The 20,667-nt window shown below is 30.6% G+C and overlaps 2 protein-coding genes across 12 annotated transcripts; one reads left to right on the top strand and one right to left on the bottom strand.

Annotated features, from left to right (window-relative positions):
- The first annotated feature begins 80 nt into the window (after positions 1-80).
- Positions 81-20,638, top strand: LOC107366692 (slit homolog 2 protein). Its single transcript, XM_015934319.3, has 3 exons — positions 81-562; positions 18,911-19,545; positions 19,713-20,638. Exons 1-3 carry the CDS (start codon positions 453-455, stop codon positions 20,372-20,374), a joined length of 1,407 nt encoding a protein of 468 aa, XP_015789805.1. The 5' UTR covers positions 81-452; the 3' UTR covers positions 20,375-20,638.
- Positions 853-7,901, bottom strand: LOC107366700 (uncharacterized). Of its 11 annotated transcripts, none has more exons than XR_016199144.1 (7): positions 7,363-7,901; positions 6,977-7,226; positions 6,771-6,802; positions 5,893-6,071; positions 2,721-4,916; positions 2,049-2,562; positions 853-1,890 (listed from the first exon to the last, which is right to left on the bottom strand). XR_016199144.1 is itself a non-coding variant. In XM_089268285.1 (6 exons), exons 3-6 carry the CDS (start codon positions 6,799-6,801, stop codon positions 4,851-4,853), a joined length of 186 nt encoding a protein of 61 aa, XP_089124411.1. In that variant the 5' UTR covers position 6,802; positions 6,977-7,226; positions 7,363-7,892; the 3' UTR covers positions 4,014-4,850. The 11 variants fall into 11 exon arrangements, 6 of the variants coding, with proteins under 6 accessions (XP_089124411.1, XP_089124408.1, XP_089124410.1 ...); XR_016199143.1 differs by having other exon boundaries at positions 860-1,890; positions 5,910-6,071; positions 6,711-6,802; positions 7,363-7,900; XR_016199142.1 differs by having other exon boundaries at positions 861-1,890; positions 5,924-6,071; positions 6,711-6,802; positions 7,363-7,900.
- Positions 20,639-20,667: the final 29 nt, after the last annotated feature.

The following is a 20,667-nucleotide window of genomic DNA, read 5'->3' as shown; positions in this document are numbered from 1 at the left end:
GGCACAAAGCTAAACTCAATTTTGCTCATCTCAGGTTAATCTGAGAAGATGTAAAGGCTGAAAAGTTTTCACAATATAAAGCATCTTCAAAGTTACAAAGTATGATTCTTATATTGACAGTGAAAAGTGAAAAAACGAAACCAATTGGCTTTTGAAACAATAACAATAATTAATTAAAATCAGGTCATCACCTTTGACTGACAATGTTTATGTGCTTCCCTTTGTGTCAACATTGAGACTCTCAACTTTACATACAAAAATACCGATCAACAATAGAAACATCTTTAACAATATAAACTTGATTTACAATTAATTTGGAAACATTGGACAACAAAATTTCCTCCCTTCTATACGTTCGTCATTTCTCATTCATTTGGCCCACCTCACAAGCCAAAACTTTTTACTCAAACGGATTATTATTATTAATATTATTTATACTTTGGATATTAACAATGTTATCAATGGAGTTCCGTAAAAGACTTCATACCTCACCAGCCATTTTATTTCAATTGATGGTTTTGTTTGTTTTACTCCCAGCTCATTGGCATTCATATCAATGGAGGTAAGTAATTATCTAATCAACCTTTTCCTTACCAATCAACTGTAATATTAGCTGTTCTAAAGGCAAACTGATTAATCTGTTGACCAAATCTTTTCAAATGATGTATAAATTGGTTTATATGTTGAAGTTAAAGGTGAGGTGAAAAGTTGAACTGCAAACTGTCAAAAGTCAAAAGTCAAAAAAGTAAAAGGTAAAACAGCTTACAAATATACAATGATAATAATTTTCCCACTAAACAATTAATGAATGACGTTCGGCAGATTGAGTCGTTAAGGTAAATAGCCCAGTTCTGGTTCATCATTCAGCTAACATTGTTAAACAGGTTTTGCCCGACTATTTTACCATTAACTTGACCATAACTGTAAGCAAAGAAGTAACCATTGGTCAGCAAGTAAACCTGAGTATGAAAAATAATCGTTTTTTTTGCTTAAAAAAATCTAAAGTAAAATACTTTTTTTTAACCTAAACTTTTCTTCTTCTTCCTCCTCATCACCATTATCATCATCATCTTCATCTCTTTCTCTTTAAGTAACAAGGTCTATTTTGGCTAGCCTCGGGGTAAAACGCAAATACCTTTGGTTGAATACAACTTATTCAACGAAAAAAAGTAGTTGTTTTCTTGTGCTTATTACATTATCACTATGATAATTATGATGGTTATAATGATGGTTATGGTGATAGTTATGACTGTGGTTATGATGAAGATGAAGATGATTATGATTAGGAAGAGATGAAAGGTGATGATAATCATTGAATAAATGTCTGTTATTACATCTAACTGACTCAAGTTTGTTGAACCGTTTTAATCCTTCCGATTGTGCTTAACTTATTATATAAAAGTTTGATGCGACTTCTTAACACGATATAATAACATTCACAATCTTTGTCCAAATACGATTCAACCAGTCATTTAGTTTATACCCTGAATGGTGTCTCCAGCCAATTCTTGTAATAGTCAAAGAAATTTTTTAGCCCCTTCAGGTTCAATTGATTCTTTAATGATGAAGTCTTTCATGGATTTACAGTCAACCGGAGCTTTCTTGTAATTTGTCTTGCACTGTCCGTTAAGGTAATCAGGTAAACTTTGAGAACCAACAAACGACCCAATGTCACCTTTAGAGGCGAAGCAAATTTGTTCACGTAAATGTTCTGGCATCCATGATCGAGCTAACCTGTAAATTGCTCGTAAAATCCATGGCAATTCATGGAGTAAAACATATTTGGTTCCTCCTGGATAATAGTTGATCCAGATATTTGTTAAAAATTGAAGAAGCTCCAAATCAACATTGAATAAATTGCCTCCATAACAATCCCAAATCAATCCATATCTAAATCATTAAATGGCAAGAAAAAAAAAGTTATTAATCAATCATTTATCATGAAAAATAATAGCTAATAAAGGCTAAACCTAAGGCTATTAATTAAAGAATTGATTGCCATTGTTACAATGATTAGTATAGGAAAGGTGTGAGTGTCATGTTAATACCATCGGTTTCAGTGTCTAATAGCAACTCTTTGATATCTGGTTTCTTGGTTATACCTTTGACCTTTAACGTCTCAAACCAACCAATTTATAAATTATAATAGTTTATACCCTGGATGGTGTCTCCAGCCAATTCTTGTAATGGTCAAGGAATTTTTTAGCGCCTTCAGGTTCAATTGATTCTTTAATGATGAAGTCTTTCATGGATTTACAGTCAACCGGAGCTTTCTTGTAATTTGTCTTGCACTGTCCGTTAAGGTAATCAGGTAAACTTTGAGAACCAACAAACGACCCAATGTCACCTTTAGAGGCGAAGCAAATTTGTTCACGTAAATGTTCTGGCATCCATGATCGAGCTAACCTGTAAATTGCTCGTAAAATCCATGGCAATTCATGGAGTAAAACATATTTGGTTCCTCCTGGATAATAGTTGATCCAGATATTTGTTAAAAATTGAAGAAGCTCCAAATCAACATTGAATAAATTGCCTCCATAACAATCCCAAATCAATCCATATCTAAATCATTAAATGGCAAGAAAAAAAAAGTTATTAATCAATCATTTATCATGAAAAATAATAGCTAATAAAGGCTAAACCTAAGGCTATTAATTAAAGAATTGATTGCCATTGTTACAATGATTAGTATAGGAAAGGTGTGAGTGTCATGTTAATACCATCGGTTTCAGTGTCTAATAGCAACTCTTTGATATCTGGTTTCTTGGTTATACCTTTGACCTTTAACGTCTCAAACCAACCAATTTATAAATTATAATAGTTTATACCCTGGATGGTGTCTCCAGCCAATTCTTGTAATGGTCAAGGAATTTTTTAGCGCCTTCAGGTTCAATTGATTCTTTAATGATGAAGTCTTTCATGGGTTTACAGTCGACCGGAGCTTTCTTGTAATTTGTCTTGGTGTCCATGATCGAGCTAATTTGTAAATTGAAATTACCAAAATCCATGGTAGTTCATGAAGTAAAACATATTTGGTTCCTCCTGGGTAATAGTTGATCCAAATATTTGTTAAAAATTGAAGAAGCTCCAAATCAACATTGAATAAATTGCTTCCATAACAATCCCAAATCAATCCATATCTAAATCATTACAAGAAAAATTTCAACTTCAATCAGAGCTTTCTGTTGATATAAAAATCTTTCAATTTAAACTTAACATTTGATGAACATTGATTGATGTTCATCAATATAATTATTTATTTGACCAACAAGTGATCTGTTTAAATAAGACTGTGATGGGCTAAAAGTGATTGTCAACAAGTTATCTTTTAACCCTTGAAGCTAATATCAATTGGAATGAAAAATGGTTTACAATTGATGAAATATATTTTCAAAATATGCTAATGGCTTCTTATGATACATTTCAATGTTTTGTTAACCTTTGATTATTGAATCAAAGTTATCCTGACTATTTAATTTCACATTAGATACAAAAATGTCCGACAAAAGACACTTTTCCTCACCATTATTATCTTCACAAGAAAAGTTGATGAAATTATTGGGTTGATATTAATGATGGTGATGATGATGATGATTGCTTAAATAAAGTTCAAAGAGACATCATTATCATCAAGGTAAAAGCAGGTTAAACTCAAAATGGATGGTTAATCAAAACTGCTAACTTAATATGTACATTGGAAAGGTTGAAATTGTAATTTACCAAGAAAAAAACGTTTCACTTTTTTTACACAGCAATTGAAACGATTTAAATTTGATGATTATCAAAAAGGCTCTTCATCATCATCATGACAATCTTGACGTGGGCCATCAAACTTAAGGTGTCATCAAAATCAATTCAATTACAGGTTATACAATTTGTTATTTTACATTTTTCCTTTCCTATGTTGGCCTGCAAGGTTAACAGGTTGATGATATCAGCTTGAATCAAATTCAAGTGTAAACATGAACCGAACCAGGACAAGTTTAAATATCTTTCATATTAAATTGTATTGATTTGATATTATAATACAATTTATTTGTTTCATTCTGGCTTTGCAGTTGCAATGGTTGGCTTGTAAAATATTATTGAGTTGAAAACATGAAAAGCCTCAAAGATAATCACAGTAGGTAAAAATTTGAGCCTTGATTGCGTTCAACTGTGTTCATTTGATTGATGATCATTCTTTGTTTTTGTGTGTTTATTGACCTAACTCACACAAAATTGTAATGTATGATGTATCTTTATGAATATACATATAAATATCGTTTATAACATATAAACATATTTATCTAATGTATCTTGAAATGAAGCCTGATTTTAGGTTCATTTGTTTCAAGTTTCCAATCTTTTCTTGTTGCCTAAAAATTCAATTAATGTTGATGATTGTTCCATTGGTCACTCAGCGCCATATCGATGAATAAGCCATTTTGTCTTTGCCTTTTTTTCCTTGATCAATGTTTAGCTTTCCCAATTCAAGCTTGTTCAAAGTAAACAGTATTACACTGTTTTTCAATCTTCATTCAAAAAAGCAACATTTCACTTTTTTACCCTGAAGTTTATTACATTGTCTCATGCTGAGCTCAAGGTTGAGCTCAACCTAATTATGAGCTTTTGCTTAAATATTATCATCATCATCAGAGTATAAATTATCTTGTTGAGAGATTTTAACTGCCCACATTTATCAACCAATTATCTTGCATCTTGAATAATACGTCTTTGTAATAATGAATATTTCATCAGCATTTACAGTTGTTTTCAATGTAATGGGAGTTGAGCGTTGACAAATTTCAAGTCCAATGGCGATATTGTCCAAATGCAAGTCCAGTAATGTAATTCAAAATTTGCAAACTTCAACATTTCAAGATTATCTTTTTGTTGTTGACTTGTTTTGATAGGGCACAATACATTTTCAGCATCTGAGGTAAAGAAAAGAAAATAGAATTGAGACAGATTTTTGCTTTACAATCAAGGTAAGAATATGATTACGTTAGGTTCAAAAGAAAATAAAACGATTAAATTCATTCTTTGGTGAAATTTGACGATGACAATGAAAGAAGAAGAAGATGGAGAAAATGTTTTTCTTGAATTATATTATTGAAGAAAGAAAACGATAAAAAAAGAAACTTGGAATTTTCAGATAAAAGAAGTTCTTAAAAGCTTAAATATTCTCTTTCTTTTTTTTCTCATCGGATTCACCTCAACTCTATTGAATCAGCAGAGGAAACCTCAAGAATAATGGTCTAACAATTGACTTTGACGTTATTTATAAGAGTTAAACCAAAAAATACTAGCAAAACAAAATATCCTTACAAAGAAAATGATAATTCTCTGTCAAAATTATTAAACTTTCTCTATCGTTATTATTATTTCATTCTCAACACTGAATCTCATTTTATCGTAATAATAATAATAATGGTTTCATGATATTCAACGTCAAACGTTCATGATACAATTATTTAGTAAACCACAGGGAAAGAGAGAGAGATAATTCAGCAGATAATTCAGTAAATAAATAAAGATAAAATGATAGTCATAATCATTATCATCAAAAACAGTCGTCTTTTGTCAAATTTCATCACAACTGTGGTGTAATTTAGAGATTTAAGTTTCAACCTTTTTTTTGAATAAAAATTTCTTTCGCTATTATCTGTTTGTAATCTGAGAAGTTTCAAGTTTATCTGATTCTTCTCTTTCTCTCTCTCTTTAAACATTCAAAGTATTCAATTTTGATTTAACTCGGTTGCTTATATTATCCTCATTATTTGTAACCTAAATGGCAAGGTAAAAAGATGATACTCTTTGATACTCATCATTATGATAACATTGACAATATTATCATTGAGTATCATGTTTACTTTGCCATTATTATCATCAAATTATCATTTCATTTACATTTCATCAGCATTTACTTTGGTTGATTCACCTTCTTTTGTTACATTCAATTGCTGGTGGACTGTCCAAGTTGATTGTTATAAATATTAACAATGAAAATAAAACAAAACAACAAAATATTTGACAGTATTTACATTGAGTAGAGAGAACTGTCAGTTTATTGTGAATCGCCATGTTTGCTGATGAGAAAGAAAGGGAGAAAGAAAGAGGAGAAAAAATGAATTAATATTAACTAAATAAACTGATGGACAGATTGAATTGAAAGGAATGGATGGAAATGATATTTTTGTGTGAATTATTGTGAATATCCTAAGTATGATGATGATGGTTACAGGCAAACAGAAACACTATTATTTGAATTGATGAAAAATTCATGTCATCATGTGTATCAATCATCAATCGTTGTTTTTGTTATCGTCAAGAAAGACAATATTTGACTGTATCAAGTGAATATAAATTTTTCAAATTTCATTTGTCCATTTACATTGACTTAATTGATTAAAATAACAGCTGTACCAATTGTCCCAATATTTGGTGACTTTTGGTAGCAACTCCAGTTACATTAAGTTAAAACTTTAAGCTTGAATAAACATTACTGTTGATTGCTGGTTATTACAACTTTTCAAAATTGCAGATCAATTTGTTGTCAATTTCATAACTCTGAGTTGTCACTTTAATCTACTTCTGATATGTTTCCCTTTGTCTAATGTTCATTCACTTGTCACATCATGATGCACAAAATAACACTGAATTCACAATATCAATTGTTTGCCTATTTCTTTTCCTTTTGTCATCATCTTTTGACTTTAACATCCCACCTCGGAATTTTCTTATCAGAATTTTTGAACCAAACATTGGCACAGAGGAGTTATCCTTGCTTTTCTCGGCATCTTTAGTAACTTTTTTCATCCTGAAAAAGAGAGAAAAAAAGTATCAAAAACTTGCAGATTACATTGAATCAAGAAGTAAAAACTGACGAAAATGATGATGATAGGAATGAGAAGATTGGTGAACAAAATTTAAAATTCGTTCGACTGTTTTCATATCATCATGTATTATCATCATTTTCAATTCAATCATATACCTGACTCGACTTTCAAGTTGTCAAAATATGATATTCATCAGAGAATTCATTTCGTTGATAACTCTTGGTTTGTGAACAAGTTTCATGTACCAACAAACATTGGGAAACAACCAGTTACTTTGCAACCAGCGAATTGATTTTTACGTTGTTAAACTTTGCCTTCTCTGGTGAATATTGATTGGAAACGATGGTTATACTAATCATCATGGTTAAATGAGGGCAAGAAAGTTGCTCCGGTAAGTAAGTGAACCTGTCAAAGAAATGAGCAAACAAAAATAGCATTCAAATCTGATTTAAAGTTGTTTTAGTAAAAATTTTTGTTGACTCAACAAAACTTGACATTTCAACATGATAATTTTGGCCAAAGTCAATATATCAGTACTTACATTATCATGTAAATAAGAAATGCAAGTTCAACTAGAAACAAAACAGTTTGATAAAATGAAAATAAAGAAGCACACATTCAATTGAACATTGCTATAGTAATCCACCAATTTAAAACAATCACGTTGTTGAATGATTTAAGATGAACATGATTTAGTGTTAACTAAACTGTGAATTTGTAAATATTAAACACAAAACTGTTTCCAGTAAATTGTTGAGCAGAAATTAACTTTCAAATATCAGGTTAATTAAGCCAAGTTGTTAATCCAAGATGGATGGTGAAGCAAGGGTAAAGCTGTAAAGCACGTTTAGCAGAAGATATACAAACGGAACTGTTTGATAAATGTTATTTAGCGATGAAACGAGGCAACAAGATGATCTTGACTAATTAGTCGACAATTAGCTTGCAAAAAATGATTAAAAAAAGAGGTAAAAATGAACAATTGATTAAAAATTAAAGTAAATTACTGTTTCAAATAAAAAGCATAAGAGGGAAAAGAATCAGGCGGTTAAATCTGTGAGGGAAATTTTCCTAATTAAACTAGGGAAATCTCACCACCAGGAGTAGTTTGCTGTAGCTTTTAAACAAATGCTTTTTCAATTAAATAATTAAAATGAAAGCAATTTAGTCATCAATATTATTGATCAAATTTTAATTTGATTGAATTGACATAATTCACATAGAGTAACATTGAATGAAGTAACCAACTGTAAGATGTTGAAAGATTAAATATGTTTACCTGACCCAAATGTAATCTGATTAAGGTACAGAACAGTTATTTTCGGGAATTTCAATCAACTCTGAATAACTGGACACTCCTTGTAATAATATATCAGCTTGGTGAATGTATTGAATGAATGAATTGTGAAGAAGGAAAGAGAGAAAAATTGAGATTCTTTCATCATCTAACATCATCTTCATCATCATCAATCATAATCTTACAAAATTTGTAGTTAGACCTGAATCAGTGTTACAATAAGTTTATTTTTCTTCATTCCTCTGATCAAAATTTACTGAAAATGTTGAAAGCCTCAATTTGTATCAACAAAACCATTCAGATCAATCAAACTCCATGAAAAGTAAAACTTTAAATTCATTGCTGAAATCATTGTTTGATTCAAATTCATGGATTGACATTTTTTTATCAACAATTTTAACCATTTGGTTTCCTAAAAATACAGCAAATAAGATGAAACGAGAACTTGATTTCAATGATTTATCAATTAGATTTGACCATTAAAAAACATGAATCAGCTAATTAAAGGGAATATCCATCAATCTTATTTACTTAAATCATTATCACAATTTAACCAGCAATCAAACAAATTGAAAAAGTAAATCTTGAATAAAGATCAGTCTATTTGAAAATCAGTTCATCAATCAATTGATCAACCAATGATTTTGAATGCAATTCAAAGGCAGTTCAGTTGCAAACTTATTATTTCCAGATTTTCAGATTAAATGAAAAAAGGAAAGAAATTTTGGCGAAAAAAAAGCTTTAAAAATTGAACAAAACAAACCAATTACCTTTAAATCACGACTAATCCGTAGAGAAATGGTGAATTAAGATGTTGATAAATGATTGTAATCATCAGACATTAGATTGTCTGGTAAACAATTAAAGTGAAAACCAGATTTAGCTTTTCATCTTGAGCCTCATCTTTGAATATCTGGGTAAACATTTGGTCTGGTTAATCGGCTTAAAATGGGTTTACATTGCAAGATTAATATTGCAATGATTTACAGGTAAAAATTGCAACAATTGAAAGATTATCTTGCAACTTATTCCTGGTTATTGAATGGGAAAATATCTGAATATTGGACTACAATAATCAACTCGTAAAGTTTACGAAGAAATAAAGATTTCTTGTTAAAACCATTAAAATGGACAAAATTATAATCATTTTACTTTTGCAAATTTAATGATCAAAAGATGTTTTATTACAATGTTTTATGATCAAATTGATTGCTACAATTTTGTTGTAAAGCTTTATTTTAACCCAAAAAAAGTCAACTTTGAAGGTTAAAAGGATTGATCTTGGTGTTCCAAGTCTCATTGATTTATTTTTGTTTTGTTTTCTCTTCAATTCACTTAATTAACTGTTTTTAAATCAGTTGAAGTGATGAGTCAGTGATGAGGATAAACTCCATGTTAACTGAAGAGCATCAAGAGTTGAAATTTTCAATTGAATTACAGTTGATATTAATATTTTATACTATTTTCCTCTCTTCTATTTATCAATGAAAGTCTAATTTAATAGAGTTGTTATTGTTGATACTTTTCATTGAGTAAATCAAAGTTCTGTATGAGTCAACTTTAACAGGATAAATGTTTAATTTATGATGAATAAATAATGAATGAAACTTAAGGAGCGTTATGTTGATGATGACAAATATTTTCAAGATTCATCAAGAATGGGTTATAGGGAAAACAAGGGTAAAATGATGGATTATTAATAACAATTTTTGGGTAACTCAAAGAGAAATGGTAAATTTCACTCTTTTTTTATGTCTTCTTCTTCACATCACAATTAAATGATGTTGATGTTGATGATAATTATGGCCAGAGTTGAGGATAAAATAGAGATGAAGATGCCAAAGGCAGTTGAAGTAAAAAATGAGGATCAAGAGGAGTGAGAATTGAATCTTGGAATGAGTTTAAGTAATTCTTACTTTTTTCTGGTGAGATTAATTTTGAGGTTCAATCGTATTTGCAAGTTAACATAAGTAAAACTTGAATGAGTCATTCGAGTTCTTTACAGGGAAGATGAAGAAGAAGATGATAAGAAGAAGGAAGAAAAGAAAGAAAAGAAAGGGAAAAAAGTCAAGTCCATTAAAATCGATTTTGACGGAAAATAGGTTTACATAGAGAGGGATGAAGATGAGAAATGAGAGAGAGAATCAACAAGGCGTGTTAAGAAGAGGAAAGATGATGATGACACACCGATAGATGAGAGATGATGAGGAGAGGGATTGACCCAGTGAAGGAGAAGGATCACAATTGATGCTGAGGTTGGAGGTAAGAAGGATAAAAAAGGAGAGAAATGATTATGATGATTAGGATGAGAGAATGAGTAATTCACAAGATGATGATGATGGCGAGGGATGCTGATCAATTTAAACAGTTAGGTGTGTTATGGCTATGGAAATGATTAACAAGTATCATTGCCTTATGATGAAAGTTTCAGTTAAACTTTAGTTTCATTTGGTGAATCAACAATTTGAACACTTTTCAAGCTTCATTTACACATGAATGGACGAGCAAATTATGATTAGTGTTTGAATCGGGGAAACTTTCAGTTTTCATTTCAACTCGACAGTTTCTTTAGATTTCAATTTCACTCGAAAATCAAAAGTCTCGATTTTAATCAAACTCAATTTCAATCGGAAAACTTGAAGCATCTAAATTCAATGATCCATAAGTTGATGTCTAATGAAACCTTTTTAAATCTCTAAATCATTCTGATTGTCAGGATAATCATTATTATGAGAAACTTTATCATTTCTAAGATTTTTACTTCTAATTTTGAGAAAAATTAATCTTGGAAAAAACCTCAAAATTCAAGATTAGATTACAATTGTTTGATCTTTGCAACTTGAAATGTTGACCAAAATTTGTCCAAAATATTATTTCAATTTAAAATGAAAGCTGAAAATTTGAGTTCAAAATCAAAGCTTGAATGAAGAGCGATTTTTCAATTGAAAGCAATGAAAACATTTCAACTTGTCTTTAACTGAATTGAGTAAATGATTAAAGTGTTTTCAGTTTCAAAATTTTCTTTTGGTTCAAATTGTTTCAGATATTTGGCCAAGAAACGGATCCAAATTTCATGCTCCAAATGCAAGGTCTATTAATGAAACTGATGAGGTAAAAGATGTTGAGTTTGCACGGGCTTTTTACTGTGTATTTGTTTTTAACTTGACTTTTATGGATTGAAAAATTGATTCATGGAAATAGTTTATTTTACTTCACTTCTGCCTTTGACCTCAGGTTGGCCCGATGTTGGCCGTTAATTAAATTTGAGGTTCCTCTGTATCAACCTCCTACTCCGCCTCCTACTTGATCAAACCTCAAGCCTCAGGCCTAAGAGTCACACCAGCAAAAAGAGCAGCAAATTATCTTCTCCATCATTTTCATGTTCATCACTTCAATCCCTGTTGTCTGCCCTTACAATCACTGTATAATTATAAATGATTTTCATCCAAATTCATCAGAAATTCATAATTTACAGTAATCTATTCATGGTAACTTGAATCAAATTCAAGTAAATGGTTTCTCATCGTTTTCACATCAATCTGGGAATTGAAGTTGACATGAAGACAAAAGTGAAAGCTAATACTAATTACTATCAAAGCAAACAGTTTATCATCATTTAACTGGGAGTTTTTTCACCCTCTTTTTGTTTCTCTTATAATGCATTTTCAGTTGAAAATTGAAAATTACAATTGAACTTTCTTTTTTTTTGTTCCTCTTCTTCTTGAAATGTTCTTGAAACTTGATGACATTCATATGTAAATTCAATTCTGTTTCAATTTTTGGACTTCTTTCTATTCACAGATACTTTTGTAATCATAAAATAAGTAAACATCTAAAATTCAATCCATTTTTTATTCACCATCTGAATTGAATGGGTGAACTTTTCTTCACTCCCTTAATGGTAACCCAAACATGGAAAAATGTTCAGCTTTCCTCAACAAAAGGAAAATATTTTCTTCTTCTTCTGACAAATATAATAATAATTTTCATTCTACTTTGAAAAGCTCAACTCTCAATTGACAATCAACTTTGTACTGTTTGTTCAATTGATTCACTGAATATCATTAAAACATCATCATTATGTTTATTAAATGGTCTAGATGATCAATATAAACGACAGAAACACTCTTGATTCATTTCAATGTACATTAATCAGATGAGAAACATGTTCAGTTGAGATCAACATTTACCATGAAAATGAAAGAAAATCCCTTTCCAATTCAAATAACAACTGAATTTACTTTCAATGAAAAAATTTGCATTTCTGTGTTTTCCAGTTTTCTGCGATTTCTTAACTTTCATTTCAAGTTTCATGATTAACTCATCTTTATTTAACCAATCAATTTGAAAAACAAAAGCTGAATGAAATTTTCTCAACCTTCATCACTTTATGCTTATTTTGTTTGATCTTTGATTAAATCGACCATTTCAACTGTTTCTTAATCAATGATTAATCGTTAAATGTGTTGAATTAATGAATTACAACAATTTTTCATGTTTTTGATTAACTTTGAAAATCGCGCTTAGTCTATTGTTACTCAATTTTCCCTCCCTTTTGAAGGCATGTTAGTGAAGTCACTTTTTTTATGTTTAGATTTGTTAATTTTATAAATTGATTTCGTTTGTTTAATTGCTTACTTTTATGTTGCTTTATAATTTTGATTGTTAACGATTTGTCTATCAACTCAATTTCAATCTTAGTTGAATAACTATTTGTAATTATCGATACATGTCAGCTTGCTCATTCTTATGCATATTTTTTTATGTTTCATTCAACCTGCTTGACTTTTTTTATGTTAACACATCTTTGAAATTGTATTCAAAGTGGTACTCATCAAGTGTTTTAAGTGGTTGGAAAGAGGTAAGAAACTCTTAATTATTGATTGGTTAAAGTAAATTGGTCATTGATCTTGTATGTTAATCATGATTTGACTGGAATCTCGTTTGATTTTATCATCTTTTCTTGACCTTTTTACCAAAACCTTTTTTAACGTTATTTTTTCAACAATCCGTTTCTTATTTCAATGTTAATATCTTGTGTTCAATGAATTGAAAAGGTGAACTGGAATCATTCTAAATCAAGAATATTCTTGCGATTTTGAATTTAATCTGTTTTATGTAATTGTTAACATGCAATCTTCACTTGTTTGCTCATTTTCTAGCTTCCTTTTGATGCTTCTTTCTCAATCATTTTGTGTATGCACAAAAATAGGGACACACCTTTTCATTAGCTCTGCAAGAATTTGTTGAATTAAAAGTTTGCATGATTTTGCTGAAAGATTATTACATTTCTGATGCAGATTAGAAGAAAAAGGTTGCTTAAGATTATCATCTTTTTTCTCTCTTTTCTGTTGATTCTTCCTTTTCTCCAGCAAACAGAACATAAAAAAACAAAATGTCTTATTCAATTAGAATCATGATTCTCATGGATAATGATATAAAAATTTTCAAGGTTCACCTTTTTTATATCATTTTTATATTTATGTCTGCTTGTTTCTAATAAACTGAACAGATAAACAAGTCTTAAAATGATGCTCATAATTATTTCTTTTTATTGGTAAATCAATTAGTTGGCCGATTTAATAAAAAACGATGTTTCTGCAAGGTTCAATGGACATTGAAAATATAAGGACGACCATGCAATGGACAAGCAATAGACAAGGATAATTCAATGAATTTTGATATAACTGCTATTATTCCAGATTGTGGACTAATCAGGATCTGATATGATACAAAGAGCAAGCAATCATCTGGATGTTATCAATAGTTATGGCCGTGAAGATATTGAAAAAGCCTTCGATTGTTACATTTGTTGGTATTATTACTGGATGGCTTTAATCATGATTTGAACAACATATTCTATATGATTTGTGGCGATAGTATTTCTTTATCCAGTTTGTATAACAATCAGATAACTTTGGATCTTATATCATTTTGGTTGAATCTTTCTTGTTTGTTATCCATTTAACCAGCCATTGATTGGCTTTACTAAAAGCATCATCATTATCTTCACAATCACCATCATCATCTTCATCTGTTTCGCCTTTATCATGATTGTTCATTTTTCACGCCTTGATGGTACAATAAAAGCTGATGTTGATAGCAACAAAAGTGTTTTCAATGGACACAATATCACATTTTGTTTTGATGCAAGCATTTTCCTCTTCTCCATCCAAAGGTCTCAAATATTATTGCAACAAAGAATGGCTGGATGATAAAAGAGGAGAAAGATAAATGAAAAGAAAGGCAAAGAAAGGGATGAAGATGTTACCCAAAAAGAAAGGTTGCTCAGGGTTACCCTGTGAAGTTATCGAAGGAGGAATTTTTGGCTTGAAATAAAAAAATAACAGAGCTGATATTTTTGCTGCTGTTGACTATCATCTTATTGCTGGTTGATTCTTCTGATCCATTAAGCTTTTTAGATCAATTTCCTATTGCGATTGAGAAGATATTTTTCCCCAAAGAATCTTATTGAAACTGTCTCTTTCTTTCACTTGCCTTCTCACACAAGCACACACACTTTAAGACACAATCATCTTGAGCTTCATCTTTTTTCATCATCAGTTTCCTTTCTTCCACCAATCAATTCAACTTTGAAACCTTTTCGCCATCTTCATCAACCATCATCATCTTTAGACCTCTATTAATAGAAACAGAATCAACAAGCTTTCTTTCAATTTGATTATTTTTGATTCAACTTGATGTTGCTAATAGTAACACAGGAAGACTCTTAATTGCAGCTAATCTCAACTAATATTCACTTGTCACTCGATTTCCGGTTCAACAGTTATCATCATGAAATGTGTGAGGCCAATAGGAACCAAAGAAACAAAATAAAAAAAAAGTTAACAAGCAAATTGTCAAAAGCAAATTAGCCTTATTACCAGTAACCAACATATAATGCATTACCTTTTACTGTTTCACTTTTCGCTTAAAAGATGACAAATAATCTTGAATGAACCGCAAATTTGGTGAATTGGATTTTTGTTTGGCAAAAAAAGGAGAAGTTAATTAAATAAAAACAGAATTACCTGCAATTTTTGTTTTCCAGCAATCGGTTAACAATTGGTTACCTAAACTTGAAATTTGAAGTTAACCTCAAAACACTGTTGAGACTAAAGTTACTCTATATATTTCAATGAATTGTGAAAAATGGTTCAAATTGTCTACCTGAATATTGAATAGATCAAAGTGGAGTCAAGGCGAGCTAATGATAATGATGATAGTTGCAAAAAGCCAGCAGATAACCATAAAATAGTGAAATAAACTAATCGAAATAGGATGTCACCGAATGATGAAAAAAGGTTATCACAAGAAGAAACACATTGAAAGTACATCAATCAAGAAAGACGTGAATCATCATCATCTTCATGAGCATCATTTTTTTTCTGCTGATCCTTATCGAGACACAAAATCTTAATTGACACTCCAGGCTAAGTGTACAACAAGTTGTTTCCCTTAATTTGCATCATTTACTGGTTTCCAGATTAATTTATCTTGTTCATATGATTAACCATGGTAACTTTTGGCATGAAAAAACATGCAGTTTACATAAGAATCAACAAGTAATCATCATTATGTTTTGATTGACTACAAACATCAGTCCAATTAGTCTCTTAATTGTAAAAGATTGACATTTGAAATGTAAACAAAGCAGTTTGGTTGAAAAGCACAAAACTGGTTAACAATTGGTCAATGGAGATGATTTGAGGCGAAAATGTATTCACTTTGATTAACTCTAATGAAGAGCAAAATTCAATTACTGAATAGGTTAAACAGCAATCAGGAATTAGTTGAAATTTAAAATTGAAATTAACATAATGATTACAAAAGGCTGGTTAAAAAAGCTGTTAAATTGTAAAACTGATCGCCCACTGACCATTAATGATGCCGTTGATGATTATCATTATGATAGTTACGCTAATGATAATTGTAATCATCGGGCGTTTTCATTTCATTTGAGGTAATCTTTTGAAATAACAATAAGATTACAGGTAAAAATGGTAAACAATTTGAAAGAAGAAGAAGAAGAGAGAAAAGGTAAATCTTGAATTTGCATTGATCCAAAATTGAGGTGAAAATTGTTTGAACAGAAAACAAAAGTCCAGTTTAAAGGTAAACTTTTCAATCTGTTGATTGTGTTCCATTGTTGGTTTGCAATAAATTGTTTAGAAGAAAGATAATCAATCTATCAATTAAATTGATGGTGACAATGTTCAAACAAATGGTTTCGTTATTGTTTGCCTTGCAGTGTGTTTTGTTTGCCAATAGATTAACCATCAACAAGACAAACAATTGGTACAAAAATCTCAGGTAAAAAAAGTTCCCCAACAGTACAAATAAGTATTGAGTTAACACAAAGTTACCAGTTTAACAGTTTACAGTTTCATTGTTGATTAAATTGCGAGTGAAATATTCAATTTTGTGAGTTGAACAAAAGTGACATTAATTTTTCATCAACTTAAAGTTGAAGCTTTTGCTAAGTGAAAATGTTGACTGAAAAGATATCATTTTACATACGTTTCTGAATCGCTTTGATCAATTTTTAATGAAGCTGCAAATTAACTGGAAAAGTGTGGGTTTACAATTTAACTTTGCAAGATTCAATTTAAACTAGATTGTAATTTCAAGACTGAAAGTTGTTTATGTTTATTGTTGAAACTTTTTTGCTATGCAATTTGCTTGATAATAAGGTTATATATTTTGTAGTTCAGAATTTGATTTAAACCCAAATTTACCTAAAAAATTGTTACTTTTCCAGTATCGAGTAAACGTTGAAGGAAAGGTAAAAGTTGAAGGAGTTTTAAATTAAAGGTAAACCTCGAGGCAGTTTCAGGCTTGGATAATTAATTTGTATAATAATAATCAATGGAAACACAATTTTTTGAATTCTGATGTTGATTGGAAAAAAAGTAAATAATTTTGAACATTGAGTCAAAAGCTGAGGCAATAAAAAGTAATTTCAAAAACGATATCAATAATGACGATCCATGATGACCAGTTTGTGAGGTTGGTGAAGGCAACAAATCACCAAAAATGTTGAAATAAATGATCGACCTACAAGAAGGAAGAAGTTGTATTTGGAAAGCCTACACTTTTCAGAATTTCAGATTTTTCTTGTTTAAAGGTTAAGGTTTGTGAAGAGCAAAAAACTGTAAAAAATGTGATTAATTTCCATTGAAAGTAAGTCCAAGAGGTAAATGAAAAGGTAAGGAAACAGTTGCGTGGATTAAACAATCAATCTGATGAAAGGTAATATCAATCAACTGGAAAACAGAGAACCTTACTCTGAATTGGAGAAGCGAAATTGATACAGAAAAGGTTTTCTCCTTCAGATTATTTTTCCATCTTCTTCAGCTTGACTTGCTTTTGAAAATCTTTAAAGATGATGATAATTTTTACCATCAAGTCAGGTGATGATGATCATCACTCCACATGAAGAGAATGACTGATTAATCAGAAACTGTTTTTTTGCTGTAGCATAAAAAACAGGTGAAAAAAGGTGAAAATTGAATGAAAAAAATAACAGTTTAAATTTTTTCCATTTACTGTTTGTTTCAATTTCAAGATTCTGCTCTTGGTTCTGGTGCTCTTTGAATGGTGTTCAACTGTGATGTTGTCATCAGTTGAACTTGCAGTGTAATCAACAAGTAACTGTGATGATGATTAAGATTGTGTTCAAGTTTATGTTAATTGTTGCTGTGAAACAAAACTGGATCGAGAAAATGATCTCAAAATTGAATCACAGCTTTTGTTGTTTGTTTGCTCCTCAAATTCACTTTCATTTTCCACCCACTGTACCCTGAACCTTCCCTCTGTTTTTGCCTCTTGAACCTCTTACTTCTTGAAGCCCTCTACAGTAGCAATGGCAGCAAGGATAAAAAAAACACAAAAATATAATGTAACTCCAGTTAAACTTGAGCCTCTTCAGTTTATTGAAATCAATCAACTCAACGTTTTTTATCCTCCTTGCTGCTTTCATTTGGTTTTGATGAGAGGCCAACTTGAAGTTTACTTTTTCCCTTTGCTTTGTAATATTTCATCAACTGCGAAACCTTTTTCTTTCCCTTGATTGTTGACTGTTAATTGACTATAATGCTGATAATAAATAATGTTAACAATAATGGTACCAATGGTAAGCATTACTAGCAATAATGCTTGAATATTTTATAAACTTCTTTCAGGGTCTTCACTTTTATCGCATTCACTTCAATGTATCTCCATGAATAAGATCCGTTTATTCATCAGCAATCATCAGGTTGACAGTAAACATAATCAAGTTGATCAACGCCAATCATCATTGTACTTAGTTAAATGTTAATTAACAAGGTTTCCATTTGTTTCCTCATCTCTCTATTATTGTAATCAAGCAACTTGTACCAATTTGAATCACAAATGGTTCCTGGGTTGATAAAAAATGAGAAACAAAACTAGAATAAGATTTACTGTAAAGAGTAAATTGTTTGTAGCTTGAATCAGCAATCAAATTACAATTGGGAGGAAGCCCAAAAAGCTAATTAAAATGCTGTAACGAATGATTAAACTTAAGCTGAAAATCTTGGGAAAAACATCAAGAAATTAGTATAATTTTAAAGGTCAATCAAAGATTAACCTTGCAATTTTGGTTAAATTTATCACGACTATTACTGGAATGATTAAGCTATTATCATTTGTAACGTTTTGAGGTTGAATCCTTTCCTGAACTTAGTTTGCCTTTAAGAAAGCTAAATGACTCCATAAACTAAATTTAATTTGATTATCTAAATTTATTTGTTTCTCTGTTTACTTGCAGTTCTTCAGCTCAATGTCCTTATGGATGTTCATGTCAGAATGATGATGTTGACTGTCGAGATCGTGGATTGACGGAAATACCTCCAGATATACCAGAAACAGTAACTGAATTGCGATTAGAGCAAAATCGAATCACAGAGTTACCTGGAAGAGTTTTTTCAGCCTTTAAACATCTCAGGAGATTGGATTTGAGCAACAATCAAATATCCAAAGTGGCTGGTGATGCTTTTTTTGGACTCAAATCATTAACAACTCTGGTTCTATATGGTAATCGATTAACTGATTTACCGAGAAACGTATTTCATGGATTATCATCTCTTCAGCTTCTCCTGCTCAATGCCAACAATATCTCATGCATTCGTAAAGACCTTTTCTCAGGACTTCATAACCTCAATTTACTTTCACTTTACGACAATAAGATTCAATCTCTTGCCAATGGTACCTTTGATTATTTTAAAAACATCGGGACACTTCACTTGGGAGGAAATCCTTTCGTTTGTGACTGCAATCTCAAATGGCTTTCAAATTATTTACAAAAAAATCCAATTGAAACGTCCGATGCTAGATGTGCTGAACCCAAAAGGTTGTCTCGTAAACGAATCATGTCTCTAGATCCAGTTAAATTCAAGTGTCGAGGTGAGTTGATGTACTATTTTATTTATTAATAGATTGCTTTGATTTGGTACATTGTTTCACTTGCTTCATTCAATATCAAAGTATTATCAGCTGTTTCAATCGCGTTCTTGTACAAGATTAATTAATTTTGTTTTTCTTTCTCTTTTTCTCTTATTAATTAACTCCAGGTAATGAAGCTTATCGTACCCGTAATACTTGTGGTAAATCCAAGGGAATACCCGAGATTATGGAATATCAAAATGTTGAAAGAAGCGGATTAAACCATCGAGTTGATAATAGTTTGGTTCCTGAGATGAAGAAACATCATGCTGATATAATTGAAAAATTTTTGAAAGAGTTATCAAGTCAAGGAGGGAAGGTGACTGATTTATCTGATAAATTGGATCGTCTTCTTAAATACATGGACACTATTAACTCCAAATTAGATGAGATTGGTAAAAAAAATGCGTTGGTTAAATTATCATCTTCATCTTCATCATCACCACCTTGCCTCTATCCAGTTAATAAGAAAAAAGATTCATCATCATTAACATCATCTCTTCTTTTACCTGGATCAGTGACACCAATATCAGTTTCATCAATCAGTAGCTCATCTTCATCTTTATCATCTTTATCAGCATTATCACCTTCCTCCTCATCATCATCATCATCATCCTCATCTTTATCTTCATCTTCTTCATCATCATCACTATCATCATCTTTACTATCATTGTCATCCTCATCTGCTAGTGAATCAACAGTTGATGCCGCTAAAGATGAAGATCAATCCTCGGGAATGTTTGATAAAAGCTCATTGACCAAATATGATGACTACGATGACAAAGAGTAATTATTGGTTGTATCAATGTAATATTGAGGTGGTTGCAAGCATTGGACAATTGTAATAACTGATTGCAATTAGTTGAAAACAATGAAAAAATCAATGTTTTCTCTGTCATAGAGAAGTTTTTTATTTCCCTGTTTCAGTCTCATTTTTTTCTTCATCTGCAAATCTTGCATTTCTTTCTCTCTGCCTTTTCATTTTTCATTTGGTTGATTGTCAATTAAAACTTGATTATGAACTTTATTTAAAAATAAAATTCTTTCACAGTTATTTGTAATATTAATAACAACCAATAAGTA

The sequence above is a fragment of the Tetranychus urticae genome, chromosome 2, assembly GCF_039701765.1.
Source record: "Tetranychus urticae isolate SD_2017Ah chromosome 2, NJAU_TeUrti_SD_1.0, whole genome shotgun sequence".
In the NCBI taxonomy this organism is placed as follows: Eukaryota; Metazoa; Arthropoda; class Arachnida; order Trombidiformes; family Tetranychidae; genus Tetranychus; species Tetranychus urticae.
Note: the sequence above shows the minus strand (reverse complement) of the source record. Positions and strands in the feature narration are given on the sequence as shown.